General features: G+C 45.3%; 1 protein-coding gene across 3 annotated transcripts in view; it reads left to right on the top strand.

Annotated features, from left to right (window-relative positions):
* The window catches only part of LOC126175869 (meiotic recombination protein DMC1/LIM15 homolog), a 162,781-nt gene extending 140,102 nt beyond the window's left edge, over positions 1–22,679 (top strand). For all 3 annotated transcript variants that reach the window (XM_049922886.1, XM_049922888.1, XM_049922887.1), the window contains 2 exons: positions 5,898–6,007; positions 22,520–22,679. In XM_049922886.1, the coding sequence (XP_049778843.1) occupies positions 5,898–6,007; positions 22,520–22,589 (180 nt within the window). In that variant the 3' untranslated portion in view covers positions 22,590–22,679. The remainder of the gene's footprint in view (positions 1–5,897; positions 6,008–22,519) is intronic.
* The last annotated feature ends 463 nt before the right edge of the window (positions 22,680–23,142 follow it).

The raw sequence follows: 23,142 nt of genomic DNA on the forward strand, positions 1-23,142 counted from the left end.
AAGTCAAGAAACATGGCATCTACCTGTGAACCCGTGTCTATGGCCCTCTGAGTCTCGTGGACAAATAGCACGAGCTGGGTTTCACATGACCGTCTTTTTCGAAACCCATGCTTATTCCTACAGAGTAGATTTCTAGTCTCCAGAAAAGTCATTATACTCGAACACAATACGTGTTCCAAAATTCTTCAACTGATCGACGTTAGAGATATAGGTCTATAGTTCTGCAAATCTGTTCGACGTCCCTTCTTGAAAACGGGGATGACCTGTGCCCTTTTCCAATCCTTTGGAACGCTATGCTCTTCTAGAGACCTACGGTACACCGCTGCAAGAAGGGGGGCAAGTTCCTTCGCGTAGTCTGTGTAAAATTGAACTGGTATCCCATCAGGTCCAGAGGCCTTTCCTCTTTTGAGCGATTTTAATTGTTTCTCTATCCCTCTGTCGTCTATTTCGATATCTACCATTTTGTCATCTGTGCGACAATCTAGAGAAGGAACTACAGTGCAATCTTCCTCTGTGAAACAACTTTGGAAAAAGACATTTGGTATTTCGGCCTTTAGTCTGTCATCCTCTGTTTCAGTACCATTTTGGTCACAGAGTGTCTGGACATTTTGTTTTGATCCACCTACCGCTTTGACATAAGACCAAAATTTCTTAGGATTTTCTGCCAAGTCAGTACATAGAACTTTACTTTCGAATTCATTGAGCATCTCTCGCATAGCCCTCCTCACACTACATTTCGCTTCGCGTAATTTTTGTTTGCCTGCAAGGCTTTGGCTATGTTTATGTTTGCTGTGAAGTTCCCTTTGCTTCTGCAGCAGTTTTCTAACTCGGTTGATGTACCACGGTGGCTCTTTTCCATCTCTTATGATCTTGCTTGGCACATACTCATCTAATGCATTATGTACGACGGTTTTGAACTTTGTCCACTGATCCTCAACACTATCTGTACTTGAGACAAAACTTTTGTGTTGAGCCAACAGGTAATCTGAAATCTGCTTTTTGTCACTTTTTCTAAACAGAAAAATCTTCCTACCCTTTTTAATATTCCTATTTATGGCTGAAATCATTGATGTCGTAACCGCTTTATGATCACTGATTCCCTGTTCTGCGTTAACTTTTTCAAATAGTTCGGGTCTGTTAGTCACCAGAAGGTCTAATATGTTATCACCACAAGTCGGTTCTCTGTTTAACTGCTCAAGGTAGTTTTCGGATAAAGCACTTAAAAAAATTTCACTGGATTCTTTGTCCCTGCCACCCGTTATGAACGTCTGAGTCTCCCAGTCTATATCCGGCAAATTAAAATCTCCACCCAGAACTATAACATGGTGGGGAAATCTACTCGAAATATTTTCCAAATTATCCTTCAGGGGCTCAGCCACAACAGCTGCTGAGCCAGGGGGCCTATAGAGACATCCAATTACCATGTCTGAGCCTGCTTTAACAGTGACCTTCACCCAAATCATTTCACATTTTGGATCTCCGTCAATTTCCTTCGATACTATTGCACTTCTTATCACTATAAACACGCCTCCTCCTTCACTGTACAGCCTGTCTCTGCGGTATACATTCCAATCTGAGTTTAGGATTTCATACTGTTTACGTCTGGTTTCAGCCAACTTTCTGTCCCTAGTACTATATGGGTGTTGTGACCGTTTATTAATGAGAGCAGTTCTGGGACCTTTCTGTAGACGCTCCTGCAGTTTACTATTAGCACATTAATATTGTTATTCCCTGTTGCATTTTGCCTACTCCTACCTTGCCGCGTCTCAGGAGGCGTCTTGTCGGGCCTAGGGAGGGGATTCTCTAACCTAAAAAACCCCCATGTGCACTCCACACGTACTCCGCTACCCTTGTAGCCGCTTCCGGCGTGTAGTGCACGCCTGACCTATTCAGGGGGTCCCTACATTTCTCCACCCGATAGCGGAGGTCGAGAAATTTGCACCCCAGATCTCCGCAGAATCGTCTGAGCCTCTGGTTTAAGCCTTCCACTCGGCTCCAAACCAGAGGACCGCGATCGGTTCTGGGAACGATACTACAAATAGTTAGCTCTGATTTCACCTCGCGAGCGAGGCTTTCCGCCTTCACCAATTCCGCCAACCACCTGTACGAATTGAGGATGACCTCTGAACCCAGACGGCAGGAGTCATTGGTGCCGACATGAGCAACAATTTGCAGTCGGGTGCACCCAGTGCTCTCTATCGCCGCCGGTAGGGCCTCCTCCACATCTTGGATGAGACCCCCCCGGCAAGCAGACAGAGTGAACACTGGCCTTCTTCCCCGACCTTCCCGCTATTTCCCTAAGGGGCTCCATCACCCGCCTAACGTTGGAGCTCCCAATAACTAATTAACCCCTCCCCCCATGTGCCTGCTCGGACCTTGCTGAAGGAGCAGCCACTTATCCACTCACAGGCAGAGCGAGCGATGCCACACGGCCAGCCTCCACATTGACCCTCCGCCTCGTGCGCCGCGAACGCCGCTGAACCCACCACTCCCCTTGGGGAGAGGGTGGTCCAACCGCGCCCAGTACCCGCGAAGATGTCTCGACAGCAGGGACAGTGGGTGAAGCGTGTAACACCTGGGGTGTACCTTGCGACGCACCAGACTCCCCACTGCCGCTACACTCCGAGGCAGCAGCCTGAAGACGGCTGACCGCGGCCATCAACACGCTCAGCTGCTCGTGAACAGTTGCCAGCTCCTCCTGCATCCGTACACAGCAGTCACACATCCTATCCATCCTAAGGAATCAATTTACTGAAGAGAGTTAATCAACCTTTAACTAGACTGCTAATTCACTAAAGGCGGCTGTTTATTCACTAAACTGTGGTTGCTAGCCACTTCTTGTAGAAAACAATGAAATTAGCACTACCTGCCTCTGGACTGTATTGAAAACAAACACTAGCACTACTGGCACTATGGTTGACTAAAGGGACTCTCTCTGACTGTATTCAAAACAAACACGAAATCTATGGAACACTATTAATAGCACCCGACAATTAAAGCTTCCTAAAAGCAAATACACACGGAAGAAGAAGTGACAAGTAAGAAAAATACAGTTAATACTTAAATTAAGGTAGCTCGCTGCACAGCAGACATGAAGCAGATGACAGTTATGACGACATTCCAGTCAGAAGTGGAGATTTTATTTCTCCAAAAGCCTATGCCTCGGGGATACACTAAACTTAAACTCACTATGGCAACAGGAGACTGTTACAGTTAAGTTCAACTAGTTCCTACCAAAGGGAGGATACAGCCAGTCATGGACCAAGGTGGCAGGCAAGAGAGCATTTCATTTCAAATACAGACGCATTCTCACCAAACTATCTGGTGCTCACCGTGTGACTCTTGTTCCGGTGATCCATGTTGTGACACTATGGAATGTTTCAATTTTACAAGCTTTTGGCCAGAATTTATGGTAATACATAAAAAAAAACAGTAAACTGTAACTTAGATCCCACTACAAAAAATACATTTTAGAGATAGATAGAGATTACAAAACAAAAAACAGTAAACAGTAACTTAGGTCCCACTACAAAAAATACATTTTAGAGATAGATAAAGATTACAAAATAATAAGTGTTACAGAGAAATAAATATTGCAAAATATATGTTTACAATAAAAATATTCGGTATTACAAATACAAATGTGGGCATACATTTGCAATTTACAATACAAGAAATGTTAAACACTGTAGTTCAGGACTCTTCTATTGTATAAAATGATCCTTGCAATAGGAACTGCCTGCTCCACAATCCTTCCATTGGTGGCAGTGGTACTCAAACATAGCATCCCTAGTCAGCAGTACTACCATGAGATGGTGTTCACTTGGATGAAGCATGGGTGTTATGCAAAACATCTGTTACTATGCCAGCACAGGCTCAACCACTGTCTTACCAAAGGGGCAGTACCAAACGTCGTATGAGAGATGTTAAACTGGAAAACTCACAAAAATTTCGAAAAAAAAAAAAATATTCTCTCAACGAAACTGCTTACCACAGAGGATAACCTTTTAATAACAGCCGAGTTTTGCTTCTATAAAGGCTTCTCTGCTGAAAAAGCAATATATGATTTTATGAAGTCAGTTCTTGTGAAACAAAAAATCAACCTGTTGGTATTCATGTGAACTTCGTTCATCCAGCTCTGTTAGTAAAACTAAAATGGTATGATGTTAACAGCATTCCCCTTGCATGGATGGAGTCACACCCAGAGGGGTTGATACAACAGGAATAAAAGTGGAAAAATTTAAAATATGATGTCCTGCAAGGATATGTGCTCTTCTTGACCTACATGAATTATTTACTAGTGACACTGGAAGCTTTTTCAAGAACTATGCTGTCACAAGCATAACCATAAATGACCCAAACATGTCCTTAGCAATTATAGCCATGAGAATAATGGAAAAGACTTGCTGATTCATGGCAAACAGCTTAACTCTCAATCTTACAGAGTCTCATATTATATCACAAAGAGGATACACCTGAGTAAATTAAAATTACAAGAAAATAAAATGGCTGGCATTCAGGAGACAAAAATCCAATAGTGTCAAAGGGCACATTAAATGTAGAAAAACTATTGCTAGGCACAGAACTGAAAAGGGAAACTATTACATACAGAAATTAGAAAAAGTTTCTTTTGTTTTAATGTGTCTATCAGCAGTACTCGAATCTGACCTCGACAAAGACTCATTTTATGTAATTCCAAACAAATAAAATTATCTAAAAGTAAAGATCAGTTGGCACACACTAGATGAGGCTCCATGTGTGAAGTTCTTAGGTTGCACCAGCACCTGGATAAGTTAGCCAAAATGTACAGTTCTGCATGCTATGCATTTAGAAATATCTCATTCCTTCAACCTGCAGCCAGGAATGCTAGTACAATTTGCATAGTTTCTCTCAATAATATATGACAGCAGAATCTGTGGAACTGCAGCTAACACAAAAAAAAGTATTCATTTCACAGAAGCATGTAGGAAGACTATTCTGTAAATTTGACCTAGGGATTCTTGCACTCGGACACCAATATATATTGGTATTTGCGGTTAATAAAAAGAATGAATTTGGAATAAAATGTACAATATACAACAATACTAAAAATAAAAATAATTTCCATATAGACTTTCCATTCCTGTCTAGAGTTTAGAATGGAGTTTCAAATTCTAGTTCAAAAGACTATAACAGGGTGCTGGTAAACATGAGGTAGGATATTTAAAATCCTTAATATTAAAAAATAAAGAAAGAGAATATTTTATTAGACACATCCCCAACAATTTATCAGAATATTTGGACTTACAGATACCAATTCCATTACAATGTTTGTGTTAAATAGCTCATGTCTTTGCCAGTATATAGATAGCTGATAGTGTTCTGTGTAAGGTTACATAAATGCTTTGTTTGAAGTATTAAATAAAAACAGAAGCTGAGTAGTTTAAGAGGTGTAATGACTGTTTCAAAGTATCTGTTTTTCTCCTGAAATATAAAGTAAACTAAACTAACTGTGAGTAGATTTGCACTAGTTAAAAGTTATTGTTAAAGTACTTTACAGAAACTGTCTACATTGACTTCTTCCCATTCATGTACAACTTATGTGCATCTCTGAAGGCTTTCCTTTGTGATGGAACCTACAGAAAATGATTTGTGATTGCATTGGAAGAATGAGCTATTCACTTTTATCTGTTCTCATGTTGTTGCTATCTGTGCATGTAATATGGGAGATGTGATGGATGGGAGTTTTCAGCAGATCTTTTTAATTAGCCATAAACATACATTTCAACAATTCTTTGGTGAAGAGTAGACTGATTTTGCACCATTTGTTAGTTGATCATGACTAGGATGTGACCTGAAATATCTAAATATACTAGTTGTAAAACTGATGACATGCTGTTTTTGCACATTTCCAACAGGCAGATCCAAAGAAACCCATAGGAGGGAACATATTAGCCCATGCTTCAACAACTAGGCTGGCCCTACGGAAAGGCAGGGGTGAAACCAGAATTGCCAAGATTTATGACAGGTATGCTTTATGGTAGATGTAATTTAATTTTATAAATTAAAATTTCTTTAACAGTTATAATTTAAAAACTGTCTTTTTGTTCACTGTTCTCCAGAGTTCCATAGTAGTTGTAACTGTTCTGATGACATAAATGCTCAGTTTAAACAATGTACTGAGACTGCCTAGTCATGTCCTCATTAATCAGATATAATAAATAAAATCCAGAAATATATAAGAATGATGGAAATTCCTGGATGGATAGTATGTAAAATAAAAAAGAAGCTGTCACTCACATATGGATGACTGATGTGTGGTGCATAGAGACAGAGACATGCAACAGAAACACTATTTTACTAACTATCAAGCTCTTGCACTTTCTGTAGCAGTACACATATTCTTGCAAACAACCACACAGACACCTACCTCCTACTGCACTCCAGTCAGAGACATTTCCTCCCCTATAAAAGGGAGTGCCACATGTGAAAGCAGGCATGTTAAACATCACTGAGCTGAAACTACTATACAGCATTCTACATGGGTGTGACATGTAATCAGCTGTCTACTCACATGAATGGCCCCTGCCAAACTGTGGCAAATTCTAGACTTGACCATTCAGTTGACAAACATGCTGTGCGTGACGTAACAAATGACTTCAACTGCTGCTTCACTTCATAAGCTATTTGGATACTTCCTTCTAGCATTATTTTCTCTGAACTATACAGGTGGGAATTCTCTCTCCAACATGTCCTACACTCTCACAATCCCCCTGGCTTAAGCCTCTGCAAACCTGTTTCCTACTGCCTTAACTTATCTTTTCCCTTTTCTCCTCTGCCCACACTACTATTTCCCTGATCAGATCATGTACTGCCTTCTCCCAACACTTGTCCAACCTCCTACCCCTGCACCCCCCAAGCATGTGGGCATTCTCTCTCTCTCTCTATCTCTAAACGAAAGCGCTGGTAGGTCGATAGACACACAAACATACACACAAAATTTAAGGTTTCGCAACCAACGGTTGCTTCATCAGGAAAGAGGGAAGGAGAGGGAAAGACGAAAGGATGTGGGTTTTAAGGGAGAGGGTAAGGAGTCATTCCAATCCCGAGAGTGGAAAGACTTACCTTAGGGGTAAAAAAGGATAGGTATACACTCGCACACACACCCATATCCAACCGCACAGACACAGACACAGACACAGACACAGACATTTACAAATGTCTGCTTGTGTCTGTGTATGTGCGGTTAGATATGGGTGTGTGTGTGAGTGTACACCTGTCCTTTTTTTCCCCTAAGGTAAGTCTTTCCGCTCCCAGGATTGGAATGACTCCTTACCCTCTCCCTTAAAACCCACATCCTTACGTCTTTCCCTCTCCTTCCCTCTTTCCTGATGAAGCAACCGTTGGTTGCGAAAGCTTGAATTTTGTGTGTATCTTTGTGTGTCTATCAACCTGCCAGCACTTTCGTTTGGTAAGTCACATCATCTTTGTTTTATTATATATACCATGACTTACCAAACGGCAATGCGCTGGTAGAAAGGCACAATTAAAAAAATAAAAAAAATAAAAAAAAAAAAAAAACAAATTTCGAGCTTTCGCAACCCCCAGTTGCTTCATCAGGAAAGAGGAAAGGAGAGGGAAAGATGAAAGGATGTGGGTTTTAAGGGAGAGGGTAAGGAGTCATTCCAATCCCGGGAGCGGAAAGACTTACCTTAGGGGGAAAAAAGGACACGTATACACTCGCACACACACCCATATCCAACCGCACATACACAGACACAAGCAGACATTTGTAAAGGCAAAGAGTTTGGGCAGAGATGTCAGTCGAGGCGGAAGTACAGAGGCAAAGATGTTGTTGAAGGACAGGTGAGGTATGAGCGGCGGCAACTTGAAATTAGCGGAGGTTGAGGCCTGGCGGATAACGAGAAGAGAGGATATACTGAAGAGCAAGTTCCCATCTCTGGAGTTCTGACAGGTTGGTGTTAGTGGGAAGTATCCATATAACCCGGACGGTGTAACACTGTGCCAAGATGTGCTGGCCGTGCACCAAGGCATGTTTAGCCACAGGGTGATCCTCATTACCAACAAACACTGTCTGCCTGTGTCCATTCATGCAATTGGACAGTTTGTTGCTGGTCATTCCCACATAGAAAGTTTCACAGTGTAGGCAGGTCAGTTGGTAAATCACGTGGGTGTTTTCACACATGGCTCTCCCTTTGATCGTGTGCACCCTCCGGTGTTACGGGACTGGAGTAGGTGGTGGTGGGAGGGTGCATGGGACAGGTTTTACACCGGGGCAGTTACAAGGGTAGGAGCCAGAGGGTAGGGAAGGTGGTTTGGGGATTTCATAGGGGTGAAATAAGAGGTTACGAAGGTTAGGTAGACGGCGGAAAGACACTCTTGGTAGAGTGGGGAGGATTTCATGAAGGATGGATCTCATTTCAGGGCAGGATTTGAGGAAGTCGTATCCCTGCTGGAGAGCCACATTCAGAGTCTGATCCTGTCCCGGAAAGTATCCTGTCACAAGTGGGGCACTTTTGTGGTTCTTCTGTGGGAGGTTCTGGGTTTGAGGGGATGAGGAAGTGGCTCTGATTATTTGCTTATGTACCAGGTCGGGAGGGTAGTTGCAGGACGCGAAAGCTGTTTTCAGGTTGTTGGTGTAATGGTTCAGGGATTCTGGACTGGAGCAGATTTGTTTGCCATGAAGACCTAGGCTGTAGGGAAGGGACCGTTTGATGTGGAATGGGTGGCAGCTGTCATAATGGAGGTAGTGTTGCTTGTTGGTGGGTTTGATGTGGACGGACGTGTGAAGCTGGCCATTGGACAGATGGAGGTCAACGTCAAGAAAAGTGGCATGGGATTTGGAGTAGGACCAGGTGAATCTGATAGAACCAAAGGTGTTGAGGTTGGAGAGGAAATTCTGGAGTTCTTCTTCACTGTGAGTCCAGATCATGAAGATGTCATCAACAAATCTGTACCAAACTTTGGGTTGGCAGGCCTGGGTAACCAAGAAGGCTTCCTCTAAGTGACCCATGAATAGGTTGGCGTACGAGGGGGCCATCCTGGTACCCATGGCTGTTCCCTTTAATTGTTGGTATGTCTGGCCTTCAAAAGTGAAGAAGTTGTGGGTCAGGATGAAGCTGGTTAAGGTAATGAGGAAAGAGGTTTTAGGTAGGGTGGCAGGTGATCGGCGTTAAAGGAAGTGCTCCATCGCAGCGAGGCCCTGGACGTGCGGAATATTTGTGTATAAGGAAGTGGCATCAATTGTTACAAGGATGGTTTCCGGGGCTAACAGATTGGGTAAGGATTCCAGGCGTTCGAGAAAGTGGTTGGTGTCTTTGATGAAGGATGGGAGACTGCATGTAATGGGTTGAAGTTGTTGATCTACGTAGGCAGAGATACGTTCTGTGGGGGCTTGGTAACCAGCTACAATGGGGCAGCCAGGATGATTGGGTTTGTGAATTTTAGGAAGAAGGTAGAATGTAGGGGAGCGGGGTGTCGGTGGGGTCAGGAGGTTGATGGAGTCAGGTGAAAGGTTTTGTAGTGGGCCTAAGGTTCTGAGGATTCCTTGAAGCTCCGCCTGGACATCAGGAATGGGATTACCTTGGCAAACTTTGTATGTGGTGTTGTCTGAAAGCTGACGCAGTCCCTCAGCCGCATACTCCCGACGATCAAGTACCACGGCCGTGAAACCCTTGTCCGCCGGAAGAATGACGATGGATCGGTCAGCCTTCAGTTCACAGATTGCCTGGGCTTCAGCAGTGGTGATGTTGGGAGTAGGATTAAGGTTTTTTAAGAAGGATTGAGAGGCAAGGCTGGAAGTCAGAAATTCCTGGAAGGTTTGGAGAGGGTGATTTTGAGGAAGAGGAGGTGGGTCTCGCTGTGACAGAAGATGGAACTGTTCCAGGCAGGGGTCAATTTGGATAGTGTCTTGGGGAGTTGGTCATTAGGAGTAGGATTAGGATCATTTTTCTTCGTGGCAAAGTGATATTTCCAGCAGAGAGTACGAGTGTAGGACAGTAAATCTTTGACAAGGGCTGTTTGGTTGAATCTGGGAGTGGGGCTGAAGGTGAGGCCTTTGCATAGGACAGAGGTTTCGGATTGGGAGAGAGGTTGGGAGGAAAGGTTAACTACTGAATTACGGTGTTGTGGTTCCAGATTGTGTTGATTGAAATTTTGAGGTTTTGGAGGGAGTGGAGCTGGAAGTGGGAGATTGAGTAGATGGGAGAGACTGGGTTTGAGTGCAATGAGAGGAGGTTGAGGTTTGCTGGAAAGGTTGTGAAGGGTGAGTGAGTTGCCTTTCCTGAGGTGGGAAACCAGGAGATTGGATAGTTTTTTGAGGTGGAGGGTGGAATGCTGTTCTAATTTGTGGTTGGCCTGTAGGAGGATGCTCTGAACAGCCGGTGTGGATGTAGGAGAGGAAAGATTGAGGACTTTTATTAAGGATAGGAGTTGACGGGTGTGTTCATTGGCTGAGTTGATGTGTAGGTGAAGGATTAGGTGGATGAGGGCAATGGCTTGTTCAGTTTGGAACTGGTATAGGGACTGATGGAAAGAAGCGTTGCAGCCAGAGATGGGAACTTTAAGTGTGAGGAATTTGGAGGTAATGCCAAATGTCAGACAAGCCTGAGAAAATAAAATATGTGAGCGTAATCTGGCTAGGGTGAAGGCATGTTTGCAGAGGGAATGTAAATAAATCTTAATGGGGTCGCTGTGTGTGTGTTGTGAGGGTGGATGGTATTAGAAGATGGAAAGTGTAACATGAGGCTGAAATGAAAATGAAAATAAAAATATATGGGGAGAGATAAAGGTGAACTAGAAAGCAACTGGAGATCTGGTGTGAAAAAAGGCGAAAAAGTGTTGGTTAAAGCTGGGCTATGTTGATCCTGTGGTGAACTTGGGTTGGTAGACAACGATGTGCACAAAGGTTAGGTGGTTGTGTTGCCGCCAAAACACGTTAAAGGGTGGAGAAATTCGGGGAAATTTCGAAAAAACTGCGTGTAAACGTATTAAAAGGAGTGGTTTTGTGGTGGCAGATTATGAAAATGAGGCTAACAATTGTCTGACGAAGAAATACTGATGTTAAAGCCTGTGGGAAGCGGCTAAAAATGATCAGTGATATGGGAAAAACGGAAATGAAATAAAGCGAAAGTTATTAGAACTAGCCGAAATGGTTGTTTAATAGGTGAAAGGAACTGTTTGTGAACTTGAAACGGTGGATTTTATAGCAGCGGTAGTGTTGAAAGCGGAAAAATTTTTTTTTGGTTATGGTATGAATATTGTCCTTTTTTCCCCCTAAGGTAAGTCTTTCCCCTCCCGGGATTGGAATGATTCCTTACCCGCTCCCTTAAAACCCACATGCTTTCGTCTTTCCCTCTCCTTCCCTCTTTCCTGACAAAGCAACCGTTGGTTGCGAAAGCTAGAATTTTGTGTGTCTATCGACCTGCCAGCGCTTTCGTTTGGTAAGTCACATCTTCTTTGTTTTTAGACATATTTTTCTCACGTGGAATGTTTCCCTCTATTATATTCATATCGTTAATTTGAACCTAACAATTACGTTTGTTATTGTCACTGTTGCATTTCGAAATCTTTTCTGTCGACTTATTTTCTCTTTCTCTTTTTGCCAGTAGTTTCACTTTGTATTCACCTTCTCCTTTTTACCGTATTCTACTATACAACTTTATCCCACTTATATATACTAAATAATACGTAGCCCACTTCCAAACCATAACCAAAAAAAAATTTTTCCGCTTTCAACACTACCGCTGCTATAAAATCCACCGTTTCAAGTTCACAAACAGTTCCTTTCACCTATTAAACAACCATTTCGGCTAGTTCTAATAACTTTCGCTTTATTTCCATTTCCGTTTTTCCCACATCACTGATCATTTTTAGCCGCTTCCCACATGCTTTAACATCATTATTTCTTCGTCAGACAATTGTTAGCCTCATTTCATAATCTGCCACCACAAAACCACTCCTTTTAATACGTTTACACGCAGTTTTTTCGAAATTTCCCCGAATTTCTCCACCCTTTAACGTGTTTTGGCGGCAACACAACCACCTAACCTTTGTGCACATCGTTGTCTACTAACCCAAGTTCACCACAGGATCAACATAGCCCAGCTTTAACCAACACTTTTTCGCCTTCTTTCACACCAGATCTCCAGTTGCTTTCTAGTTCACCTTTATCTCTCCCCATATATTTTTATTTTCATTTTAGCCTCATGTTACACTTTCCACCTTCTAATACCATGCCACCCTCACAACGACCCTATTAAGTTTCATTTACATTCCCTCCGCAAACATGCCTTCGCCCTAGCCATATTACGCTCCCATATTTTATTTTCTCAGGCTTGTCTGACATTTGGCATTACCCCCAAAGGCCTCACACTTAAAGTTCCCATCTCTGGCTGCAACCCTTCTTTCCATCAGTCCCTATACCAGTTCCAAACTGAACAATCCATTGCCCTCACCCACCTAATCCTTCACCTACACATCAACTCAGTCAATGAACACACCCGTCAACTCCTATCCTTAATAAAAGTCCTCAATCTTTCCTCTCCCACATCCACACCGGCTGTTCAGAGCATCCTCCTACAGGCCAACCGCAAATTAGAACAGCATGCCACCCTCCACCTCAAAACACTATCCAATCTCCTGGTTTCCCACCTCAGGAAAGGCAACTCACTCACCCTTCACAACATTTCCAGCAAACCTCAACCTCCTCTCATTGCACACAAACCCAGTCTCTCCCATCTACTCAATCTCCCACTTCCAGCTCCACTCCCTCCAAAACCTCAAAATTCCAATCAACACAATCTGGAACCACAACACCCTAATTCAGTAGTTAAACTTTCCTCTGAACCTCTCTCCCAATCCGAAACTGCTGTCCTATCCAAAGGCCTCACCTTCAGCCCCACTACCAGGATCAACCAAACAGCCCTCATCAAAGATTTACTGTCCTACACTCGTACTCTCTGCTGGAAATATCACTTTGCCACGAAGAAAAATGATCCTAATCCTACTCCTAATGAACCAACTCCACAAGACACTAACCAAATTGAACCCTACCTGGAACAGTTCCATCCTCCGTCACAGCGAGACCCACCTCCTCTTCCTCAAAATCACCCACTCCACACCTTTCAGGAATTTCTGACTTCCAGCCTCGCCTCTCAATCCTTCTTAAAAAACCTTAATCCTACTCCCAACATCACCACTGCTGAAGCCCAGGCTATCCGTGATCTGAAGGCTGACCGATCCATCGTCATTCTTCCGGTGGACAAGGGTTTCACGACCATGGTACTTGATCGTTGGGAATATGTGGCTGCGTCAGCTTTCAGACAACACCACATACAAAGTTTGCCAAGGTAATCCCATTCCTGATGTCCAGGCGGAGCTTCAAGGAATCCTCAGAACCTTAGGCCCACTACAAAGCCTTTCACCTGACTCCATCAACCTCCTGACCCCACCGACACCCCGCACCCCTACCTTCTACCTTCTTCCTAAAAGTCACAAAACCAATCATCCCGGCCGCCCCATTGTAGCTGGTTACAAAGCCCCCACAGAACGTATCTCTGCCTACGTAGATCAACACCTTCAACCCATTACATGCAGTCTCCCATCCTACATCAAAGACACCAACCACTTTCTCAAATGCCTGGAATCCTTACCCAATCTGTTAGCCCCGGAAACCGTCCTTGTAACCATTGATGCCACTTCCTTATACACAAATATTCCGCACGTCCAGGGCCTCACTGCGATGGAGCACTTCCTTTCACGCCGATCACCTGCCACCCTACCTAAAACCTCTTTCCTCATTACCTTAACCAGTTTCATCCTGACCCACAACTTCTTCAGTTTTGAAGGCCAGACATACCAACAATTAAAGGGAACAGCCATGGGTACCAGGATGGCCCCCTCGTACGCCAACCTATTCATGGGTCGCTTAGAGGAAGCCTTCTTGGTTACCCAGGTCTGCCAACCCAAAGTTTGGTACAGATTTATTGATGACATCTTCATGATCTGGACTCACAGTGAAGAAGAACTCCAGAATTTCCTCTCCAACCTCAACACCTATGGTTCTATCAGATTCACCTGGTCCTACTCCAAATCCCATGCCACTTTCCTTGACGTTGACCTCCATCTGTCCAATGTCCAGCTTCACACGTCCGTCCACATCAAACCCACCAACAAGCAACACTACCTCCATTATGACAGCTGCCACCCATTCCACATCAAACGGTCCCTTCCCTACAGCCTAGGTCTTCGTGGCAAACGAATCTGCTCCAGTCCGGAATCCCTGAACCATTACACCAACAACCTGAAAACAGCTTTCGCATCCCGCAACTACCCTCCCAACCTGGTACATAAGCAAATAACCAGAGCCACTTCCTCATCCCCTCAAACCCAGAACCTCCCACAGAAGAACCACAAAAGTGCCCCACTTGTGACAGGATACTTTCCGGGACAGGATCAGACTCTGAATGTGGCTCTCCAGCAGGGATACGACTTCCTCAAATCCTGCCCTGAAATGAGATCCATCCTTCATGAAATCCTCCCCACTCCACCAAAAGTGTCTTTCCGCCGTCCACCTAACCTTCGTAACCTCTTAGTTCACCCCTATGAAATCCCCAAACCACCTTCCCTACCCTCTGGCTCCTACCCTTGTAACTGCCCCTGGTGTAAAACCTGTCCCATGCACCCTTCCACCACCAACTACTCCAGTTCCGTAACTCAGAGGGTGCACACGATCAAAGGCAGAGCCATGTGTGAAAGCACCCACGTGATTTACCAACTGACCTGCCTACACTGTGATGCTTTCTATGTGGGAATGACCAGCAACAAACTGTCCAATTGCATGAATGGACACCGGCAGACAGTGCTTGTTGGTAATGAGGATCACCCTGTGTCTAAACATGCCTTGGTGCATGGCCAGCACATCTTGGCACAGTGTTACACCGTCCGGGTTATATGGATACTTCCCACTAACACCAACCTGTCAGAACTCCGGAGATGGGACCTTGCCCTTCAGTATATGCTCTCTTCTCGTTATCCACCAGGCCTCAACCTCCGTTAATTTCAAGTTCCCGCCGCTCATACCTCACCTGTCTTTCAACAACATCTTTGCCTCTGTACTTCCACCTCGACTTACATCTCTGCCTTTACAAATGTCTGCTTGTGTCTGTGTATGTGCAGATGGATATGTGTGTGTATGTGAGTGTATACGTGTCCTTTTTTCCCCCTAAGGTAAGTCTTTCCGCTCCCGGGATTGGAATGACTCCTTACCCTCTCCCTTAAAACCCAAATCCTTTCGTCTTTCCCTCTGCTTCCCTCTTTCCTGACGAGGCAACCGTTGGTTGCGAAAGCTTCACTCTACCATTTATATGCTCTAACCTCTGATATCCTTTATATTGTTGCGCAGCTACTGAATCATTTGTCAAAAAGCCTGCCTCATACCATCCCACAACCCACTCCTCACCTCATGCAACCTTTCCTATCCTCTCCCCATCTCCATTTGCCCAGGCAGCTGTCATCAATAATTAGCAGTCAATCTCACCATGGCTGTGTGCAAGTGAGTTTGGATGTCTGTGCAGCTGTTTGGGTGAGTGTGTGTACTTCTACTAGAGAAAGAGCAAGAGCTCTTAAGTTAGTGAAATACTGTTTCTGTTGCAAATTTCTATGTGCCACACATCAGTCAGCAGTAGATGAGTGGTTGTCTTTCCTTTATTTTGCATAACGTCCAGAAACTCAAAAGTGAAAAATAGTGAATGTAGAAAATATTGAATGTAGAAGCAAATGAAAATTCAATCAAGAAAATTATGAGGCTGGATTGTTGGCCTGTTTTTAACTTCAGTAGGCAATATATGTAGTACCACCAATAAACACAGACAAAATTAATGTGACACACTTTCTAGCTTTTGAAGTTGACCATTCAGAGACCCGGATGAGAGTAACAAATGTTTTAAATAGTGAAAATACTCTGTGGCATTGTTGTATGACATGGCATCTCCAAACTAATGTTCCTGGTGCATTTCAAAACTTTGAAAAGTAAATGCAAAATATCTCACCACCCCTTCCCTTTTCCTTTTCACTTTATTTGCATTTCTGAACACAGTTTTGTTATGGAAGAAAGCTGTGTGAAATTAGGATATGAGTCCACTCTTTTTCAGCATCAAGACTTCCTTGGAAATATAACTGGAAGTGTTAGAACTTCAAGTTTAACACATATATTTCAGAACGACATAACAACACATATAAGTCACAGAGTAAGTTGACATGTGTACACGTTAGCATTCGAATAAGCACTGAGTCCCAGTCTAGCGGCCGCTGCTCGGCTGGCCGCTTAGGTGGTGCAGCTGCTGCATGGTTGGCAGACAGTGCCGCACGTAGAGGACGTGCGTAATTGCGCAGCGGCACTTTGAATGATCGGCGAGTCACAACACTTTTCCCCCCTTTGAAATTGTTGCACTGGTCTTGATGGAGGTGTCCTGGAGATGGCTAACGTCCATAGGCGTTGTTTGACTTGCTGTAAAGAGTCTCGAGGAGGAGGCTTCCCGTACGAACGGAAGTGTCCCCGATGATAATGGGTAGAGATGACAGGAGACGTAGGGGTCGAATCTGCTGGCGCTCCATGCACCAATCTGCCCGTTGCAGCAAGTCCAGTTGATATGACAGGAGACATGGGCGATGTGTCGGCGTCCGTTGGAGGAGGAGGAGGCGAGTAGATGTACTCTGACAGAGGATGGTCCTCCGGTTCCTGCATGGGCACGTCTCCTGGTGGCGTCCATTCTGGTGCTGGCATCGCGATGACGGTGAGAGGGCTGCGTTGTGAGTATTGAGAAATGCCAAGATCCCGAGCATCAGGTAGAGCCAAAGGTGGTGTGGCGGCATTCGGAACCGGCGTTGCTGGCACCCGAGGCTGAAGCTGGTCCGAATGACGCACTGCAACACCCGTGTCCGTCTGGATTTCATACAGGCATCTGCCACGGTGTCTTAAGATGCGGCCCGGGCTCCATTTTGGCTGCCTGCCATATCCCCGTACCCAGACGAGGTCGTCGGCGGTGAACCGGCCAAGTGAAGGCACCTGCGCCCGTGAAGTGGGAGGCCGCAGAAGATGAAGTAGCGTGCGGGGCTGTCGACCATGTAAGAGCTCAGCCGGGTTGTGGTCACCCATGGGGGTGAAACGGTAAGACGCCAGAAACTGGAGAAGCGCATCATCAGCAGCAGAAGAAGTCAGAAGTTTCCGCATCTGAGCCTTAAATGTGCGGACCAGTCATTCAGCCTCACCGTTGGATTGTGGATGGAACGGCAGGGCCGTGACATGCATAACGCCGTGACGAGCACAAAAATCTGCAAATTCGGAAGAGGCAAATTGCGGACCATTATCAGTAACAAGAGTAGAGGGGAGGCCTTCCAAAGAAAAAATGCGGGCGAGAACACCGGTGGTTGCTGCAGTGGTAGGTGACGTGCAATGGACAATGAAAGGAAAGTTAGAGTAGGCGTCAATTACGAGGAGCCAATAAGTACCTAAAAAGGGTCCCGCAAAGTCAGCATGAATGCGCTCCCAGGGCTTCTCAGGCGAAGGCCACGGTGACAAAGATGACTTCGGGGCAGCGGCCTGTGACGCACAAGGGCCGCAGGCAGCGACCATGTGTGCTATTTCAGAGTCGATGCCAGGCCAGTACACATGACGGCGCGTCAGAGATTTTGTGCGAGACACACCCCAGTGCCCCTGGTGAAGGAGGCGCAAGGCCGAAGCACGCAAAGACGCAGGTACCACAACACACGGCGAAGCATTGTCAGTGGAGAGGAGGATAACACCATCCCTAGCTGTGAGGCGGTAGCGCAAAGTGTAGTAGTTCCGTAACGGATCAGAAGTCTTAGCGGACGGGCGATCTCGCCAACCCTTCTGAATACAGCGTAAAACCCGGGAGAGGGTAGGGTCAGAACCCGTAGCAGCCGCCAGCCTGTCCCCAGTGATGGGGAACCCATCCACAACCCGCTGCTCGGCAACATCCAGGTGGAAACACAAAAGTTCGTCCCTATCGAATGCCTGATCAGGACCCATGGGAAGGCGAGACAGAGCATCAGCATTTGCATGTTGAGCCGTTGGCCGGAAATGAATTTCATAATTGAAACGGGACAAGTAAAGAGCCCAACGCTGGAGGCGGTGTGCAGCCATGTTGGGAAGTGACGTTGATGGATGAAACAAGGAAACAAGTGGTTTGTGATCCATAACAAGATGAAATTTTGAGCCATAGAGAAAAACACCAAACTTATGAAGAGCATAAATTATGGCCAAAGCTTCTTTCTCAATTTGAGAATACTTTTGTTGGGCATCCGTGAGCGTTTTGGAGGCATAAGCAATGGGTTGTTCCAAACCGTCAGAAAAACGGTGCACAAGGACTGCGCCGACCCCATATTAAGAGGCGTCAGTGGCAAGAACAAGATGTTGACCAGGTTGATAGTAGCCAGGCACGGGGCCTGTTTCAGCATAGTCTTTAATTTCTGGAAAGCCACTTCACATGACGCGGACCAGTGAAAAGGCACATTTTTATGCAACAGGCCATTAACAATGGCTGAGCCACCAAAGCCGCAGACGGTAAAAACTTGTGATAGTATGCTATTATCCCCAAGAAGGCCTGCAGTTCCTTAACAGATGTAGGGCGAGGAAGGGCATCGATCGCAGCGGCCGTTTGTTGAAGCGGACGAATACCATCCCGAGAGAGTTGAAACCCCAGGTACGTGATAGATGCCTGAAAAAATTGTGATTTCTGAATATTACACTTAAGACCGGCAGTCTGTAAGACATGAAAAAGTGTGCGGAGATTTTGAAGATGTTCTTCAGTGGTGGAGCCAGTGACAACAATGTCGTCCATGTAATTGATACACCCAGGGGCAGAGAGCAATAATTGTTCCAAGAATCGCTGGAAGAGAGCAGGGGCGCTAGCAACCCCAAATGGCAAGCGTTGGTATTGATAGAGGCCAAAAGGCGTGTTAAGGACCAGAAACTGCCGAGAAGCAGCGTCGAGAGGAAGTTGATGATAAGCTTCTGACAGGTCAATTTTAGAAAATTATTGGCCTCAAGCAAGTTTAGTGAACAGTTCTTCAGGACGGGGCATAGGGTAAGTGTCGATGAGGCATTGAGCATTTACAGTGGCTTTGAAATTGCCACAGAGACGAATATCACCATTTGGCTTAGCAACTACAACAACAGGAGAGGACCACTCACTGGAAGTGACAGGAAGCAAGACCCCTCACGCAGTGAGACGATCCAACTCCCGTTTTACCCAATCACGAAGGGCCACAGGAATGGGCTGAGCCCGAAAAAACTTAGGCCAAGCAGTGGGTTTGAGCGTGATATGAGCTTCAAAGTCGTTTGCATGGCCTAACCCAGGAGAAAAAAGGGACAAAAATGTCATCGACAAGGAATCCAGTTGAGCATAAGGAATAGCGTCAAAGACAATATTGACAGAGTCATCTATGGAGAACCCAAAAACGCGAAAGGCATTGAAACCAAAAAGATTTTCTGCATTGCTCTGGTCAACCACAAATATGGGAACAGTGCGAACGATGGATTTGTAAGATACCTCAGCATTAAACTGTCCCAAGAGAGAAATCTTCTGTTTATTGTACGTCCGTAGTTGCCAAGTGACAGGGGACAGGAGTGGAGAACCCAGCTGAAGATACGTTTGAGAATTAATTATAGTGGCAGCAGAACCAGTATCCACTTGCATGCGAACATCTCGACCAAGGATTTGGACAATGAGGAATAACTTCCCTGAAAGGGAAGAAGTGCAATTGACAGACAACACAGAATCAGAATCAGCGTCATGTTCATGAACATCATGTAAGCGGTCGGATTTACAAACGGAAGACACATGACCTTTCTTTTTGCAATTGTGACACACAGCCCAACGTTGGGGACAATCCTCGCATGAATGTTTTGTAAAACACCGTGGACATGAAGGAAGTTGCCGGGGGTTTTGCTGCAGTTTCTTAGTGGGTTGTTTATGGCTAGGCCGAGGCTGCACGTGGGAGTGCACTGCGGCCACGTCGGCCAGCGGGGACGCGCCACACGCGTCGTCAACAGCGCATAGAGGTTGTATTTCCCCGACATCACCCCACACTTCTATTTGCGCCCCAGCAGCGCAAGAAATTTCAAAAGACTGCGCAATGTAGAGAACTTCATCTAGAGTCGGATTCGCCAACTGAAGGGCACGTTGCCGAACTTCTTTGTTGGGTACCGACCGGATAATAGCATCTCGTACCATGGAATCGGCATAGGATTCTTTGTGAATGTCTGTAACAAATTGACACTTTCGACTGAGGCCGTGAAGTTCAGCAGCCCAAGCGTGATAGGATTGATTTGGTTGTTTTTGACAACGATAAAAGGCAACACGAGAGGCTACCACATGCGTTTGCTTTTGAAAATAGACAGACAGAAGTGAGCACATTTCAGCAAAGGACAAAGACACAGGATCCCATCCTCGTCGCCAGTTGTTAGAACTTCAAGTTTAACACATATACACTCCTGGAAATTGAAATAAGAACACCGTGAATTCATTGTCCCAGGAAGGGGAAACTTTATTGACACATTCCTGGGGTCAGATACATCACATGATCACACTGACAGAACCACAGGCACATAGACACAGGCAACAGAGCATGCACAATGTCGGCACTAGTACAGTGTATATCCACCTTTCGCAGCAATGCAGGCTGCTATTCTCCCATGGAGACGATCGTAGAGATGCTGGATGTAGTCCTGTGGAACGGCTTGCCATGCCATTTCCACCTGGCGCCTCAGTTGGACCAGCATTCGTGCTGGACGTGCAGACCGCGTGAAACGACGCTTCATCCAGTCCCAAACATGCTCAATGGGGGATAGATCCAGAGATCTTGCTGGGCAGGGTAGTTGACTTACACCTTCTAGAGCACGTTGGGTGGCACGGGATACATGCGGACGTGCATTGTCCTGTTGGAACAGCAAGTTCCCTTGCCGGTCTAGGAATGGTAGAATGATGGGTTCGATGACAGTTTGGATGTACCGTGCACTATTCAGTGTCCCCTCGACGATCACCAGTGCTGTACGGCCAGTGTAGGAGATCACTCCCCACACCATGATGCCGGGTGTTGGCCCTGTGTGCCTCAGTCATATGCAGTCCTGATTGTGGCGCTCACCTGCACGGCGCCAAACACGCATACGACCATCATTGGCACCAAGGCAGAAGCGACTCTCATCGCTGAAGATGACACGTCTCTATTCGTCCCTCCATTCACGCCTGTCGCGACACCACTGGAGGCGGGCTGCACGATGTTGGGGTGTGAGCGGAAGACAGCCTAACGGTGTGCGGGACCGTAGCCCAGCTTCATGGAGACGGTTGCGAATGGTCCTCGCCAATACCCCAGGAGCAACAGTGTCCCTAATTTGCTGGGAAGTGGCGGTGCGGTCCCCTACGGCACTGCGTAGGATCCTACGGTCTTGGCGTGCATCCGTGCATCGCTACGGTCCGGTCCCAGGTCGACGGGCACGTGCACCTTCCGCCGACCACTGGCGACAACATCGATGTACTGTGGAGACCTCATGCCCCACGTGTTGAGCAATTCGGCGGTACGTCCACCCGGCCTCCCGCATGCCCACTATACACCCTCGCTCAAAGTCCGTCAACTGCACATACGGTTCATGTCCACGCTGTCGCGGCATGCTACCAGTGTTAAAGACTGCGATGGAGCTCCGTATGCCACGGCAAACTGGCTGACACTGACGGCGGCGGTGCACAAATGCTGCGCAGCTAGCGCCATTCGACGGCCAACACCGCGGTTCCTGGTGTGTCCGCTGTGCCGTGCGTGTGATCATTGCTTGTACAGCCCTCTCGCAGTGTCCGGAGCAAGTATGGTGGGTCTGACACACCGGTGTCGGAACGACACAACAACACATATAAGTCACAGAGTAAGTTGACATGTGTACACATTAGCATTCGAATAAGCACTGAGTCCCAGTCTAGCGGCCGCTGCTCGGCTGGCCGCTTAGGTGGCGCAGCTGCTGCATGGCTGGCAGACAGCGCCGCACGTAGAGGACGTGCGTAATTGCGCGGCGGCACTTTGAATGATCGGCGAGTCACAACAGGAAGTTTTGCGTGCCAGATCAACATATTTCTTAACTATTATGCAGAATAATTGGGTAGATTTTAAAAGTAATTTTGATTTTTTTGTTGTGGTTGCCCCTTATCAGTTGGCTGTCTTCATGGTATCAGTTTCTCAGAAAGAAGTGCATGATGCAGCTTTAAAGCAGACAATTTATGGACAGTGTAATAATGAAGATGGTTGTGTTTTTTATTGTGAATTAATACGTATTTCTGTTTGATGAGTCCTCCTTATCACAAGTGAATTCTCAAATGCAAGAAAGATGTAACTTAAAACTGCCAATATGCTGCCATTTATATATTTGTATAACATATACAAAATTAAGATACTCACAGTCTTACATGTTTTATGAGAAGGAAATGTTTCATAAGATAATGCTTCTCTTTTGCAGTCCTGAACTTCCTGAGAATGAAGCTACTTTTGCAATAACATCAGGTGGAATTATAGATGCAAAAGATTAAGTGAGCATAACTGGATTGAACCTGATTAGAGTTTTGTAAGAATAACTGTGTATTATCATGGATTGTTCAGTAGGAAGATAGGATATGTAACTGAGGACTATTAATGATCATAATAATGTTCTCTACATACTCCTAAATAAATCAAATACATATTAAAATATGTTGTTTAAGAGTTGCCTACTTCTAAATCTGTATATATTTAATTCCTCAATATTTGCTAGTACTTCATCATAGTTAATTGTATATTGTCATTTAGGAATCAAGAAAATTAAATAATCTGTTTTGACCTTTAATTATGTAGAGCGTCGTGTTTACAACAACTGTTTTAAGAAGCTTGTTTCCCAAACTCTCCCTTCTGTAAATATCACGGAAAACTTCAAGTCAAAACTCATAGGTGCTGCATTTAATTTTTGATTCAAGATAAATCTACCATCCATATTTAGGCATATACGTGAGTCAAATTATGATCAACAGAACATATAAATTATTTATAAACATGAAAGGTTATCATAGACCTTTTCTCTGATGCAGTTCTCTGTTGTTATTAACTTTA

Source organism: Schistocerca cancellata, chromosome 3 (genome assembly GCF_023864275.1).
Source record: "Schistocerca cancellata isolate TAMUIC-IGC-003103 chromosome 3, iqSchCanc2.1, whole genome shotgun sequence".
Classification (NCBI taxonomy): Eukaryota; Metazoa; Arthropoda; class Insecta; order Orthoptera; family Acrididae; genus Schistocerca; species Schistocerca cancellata.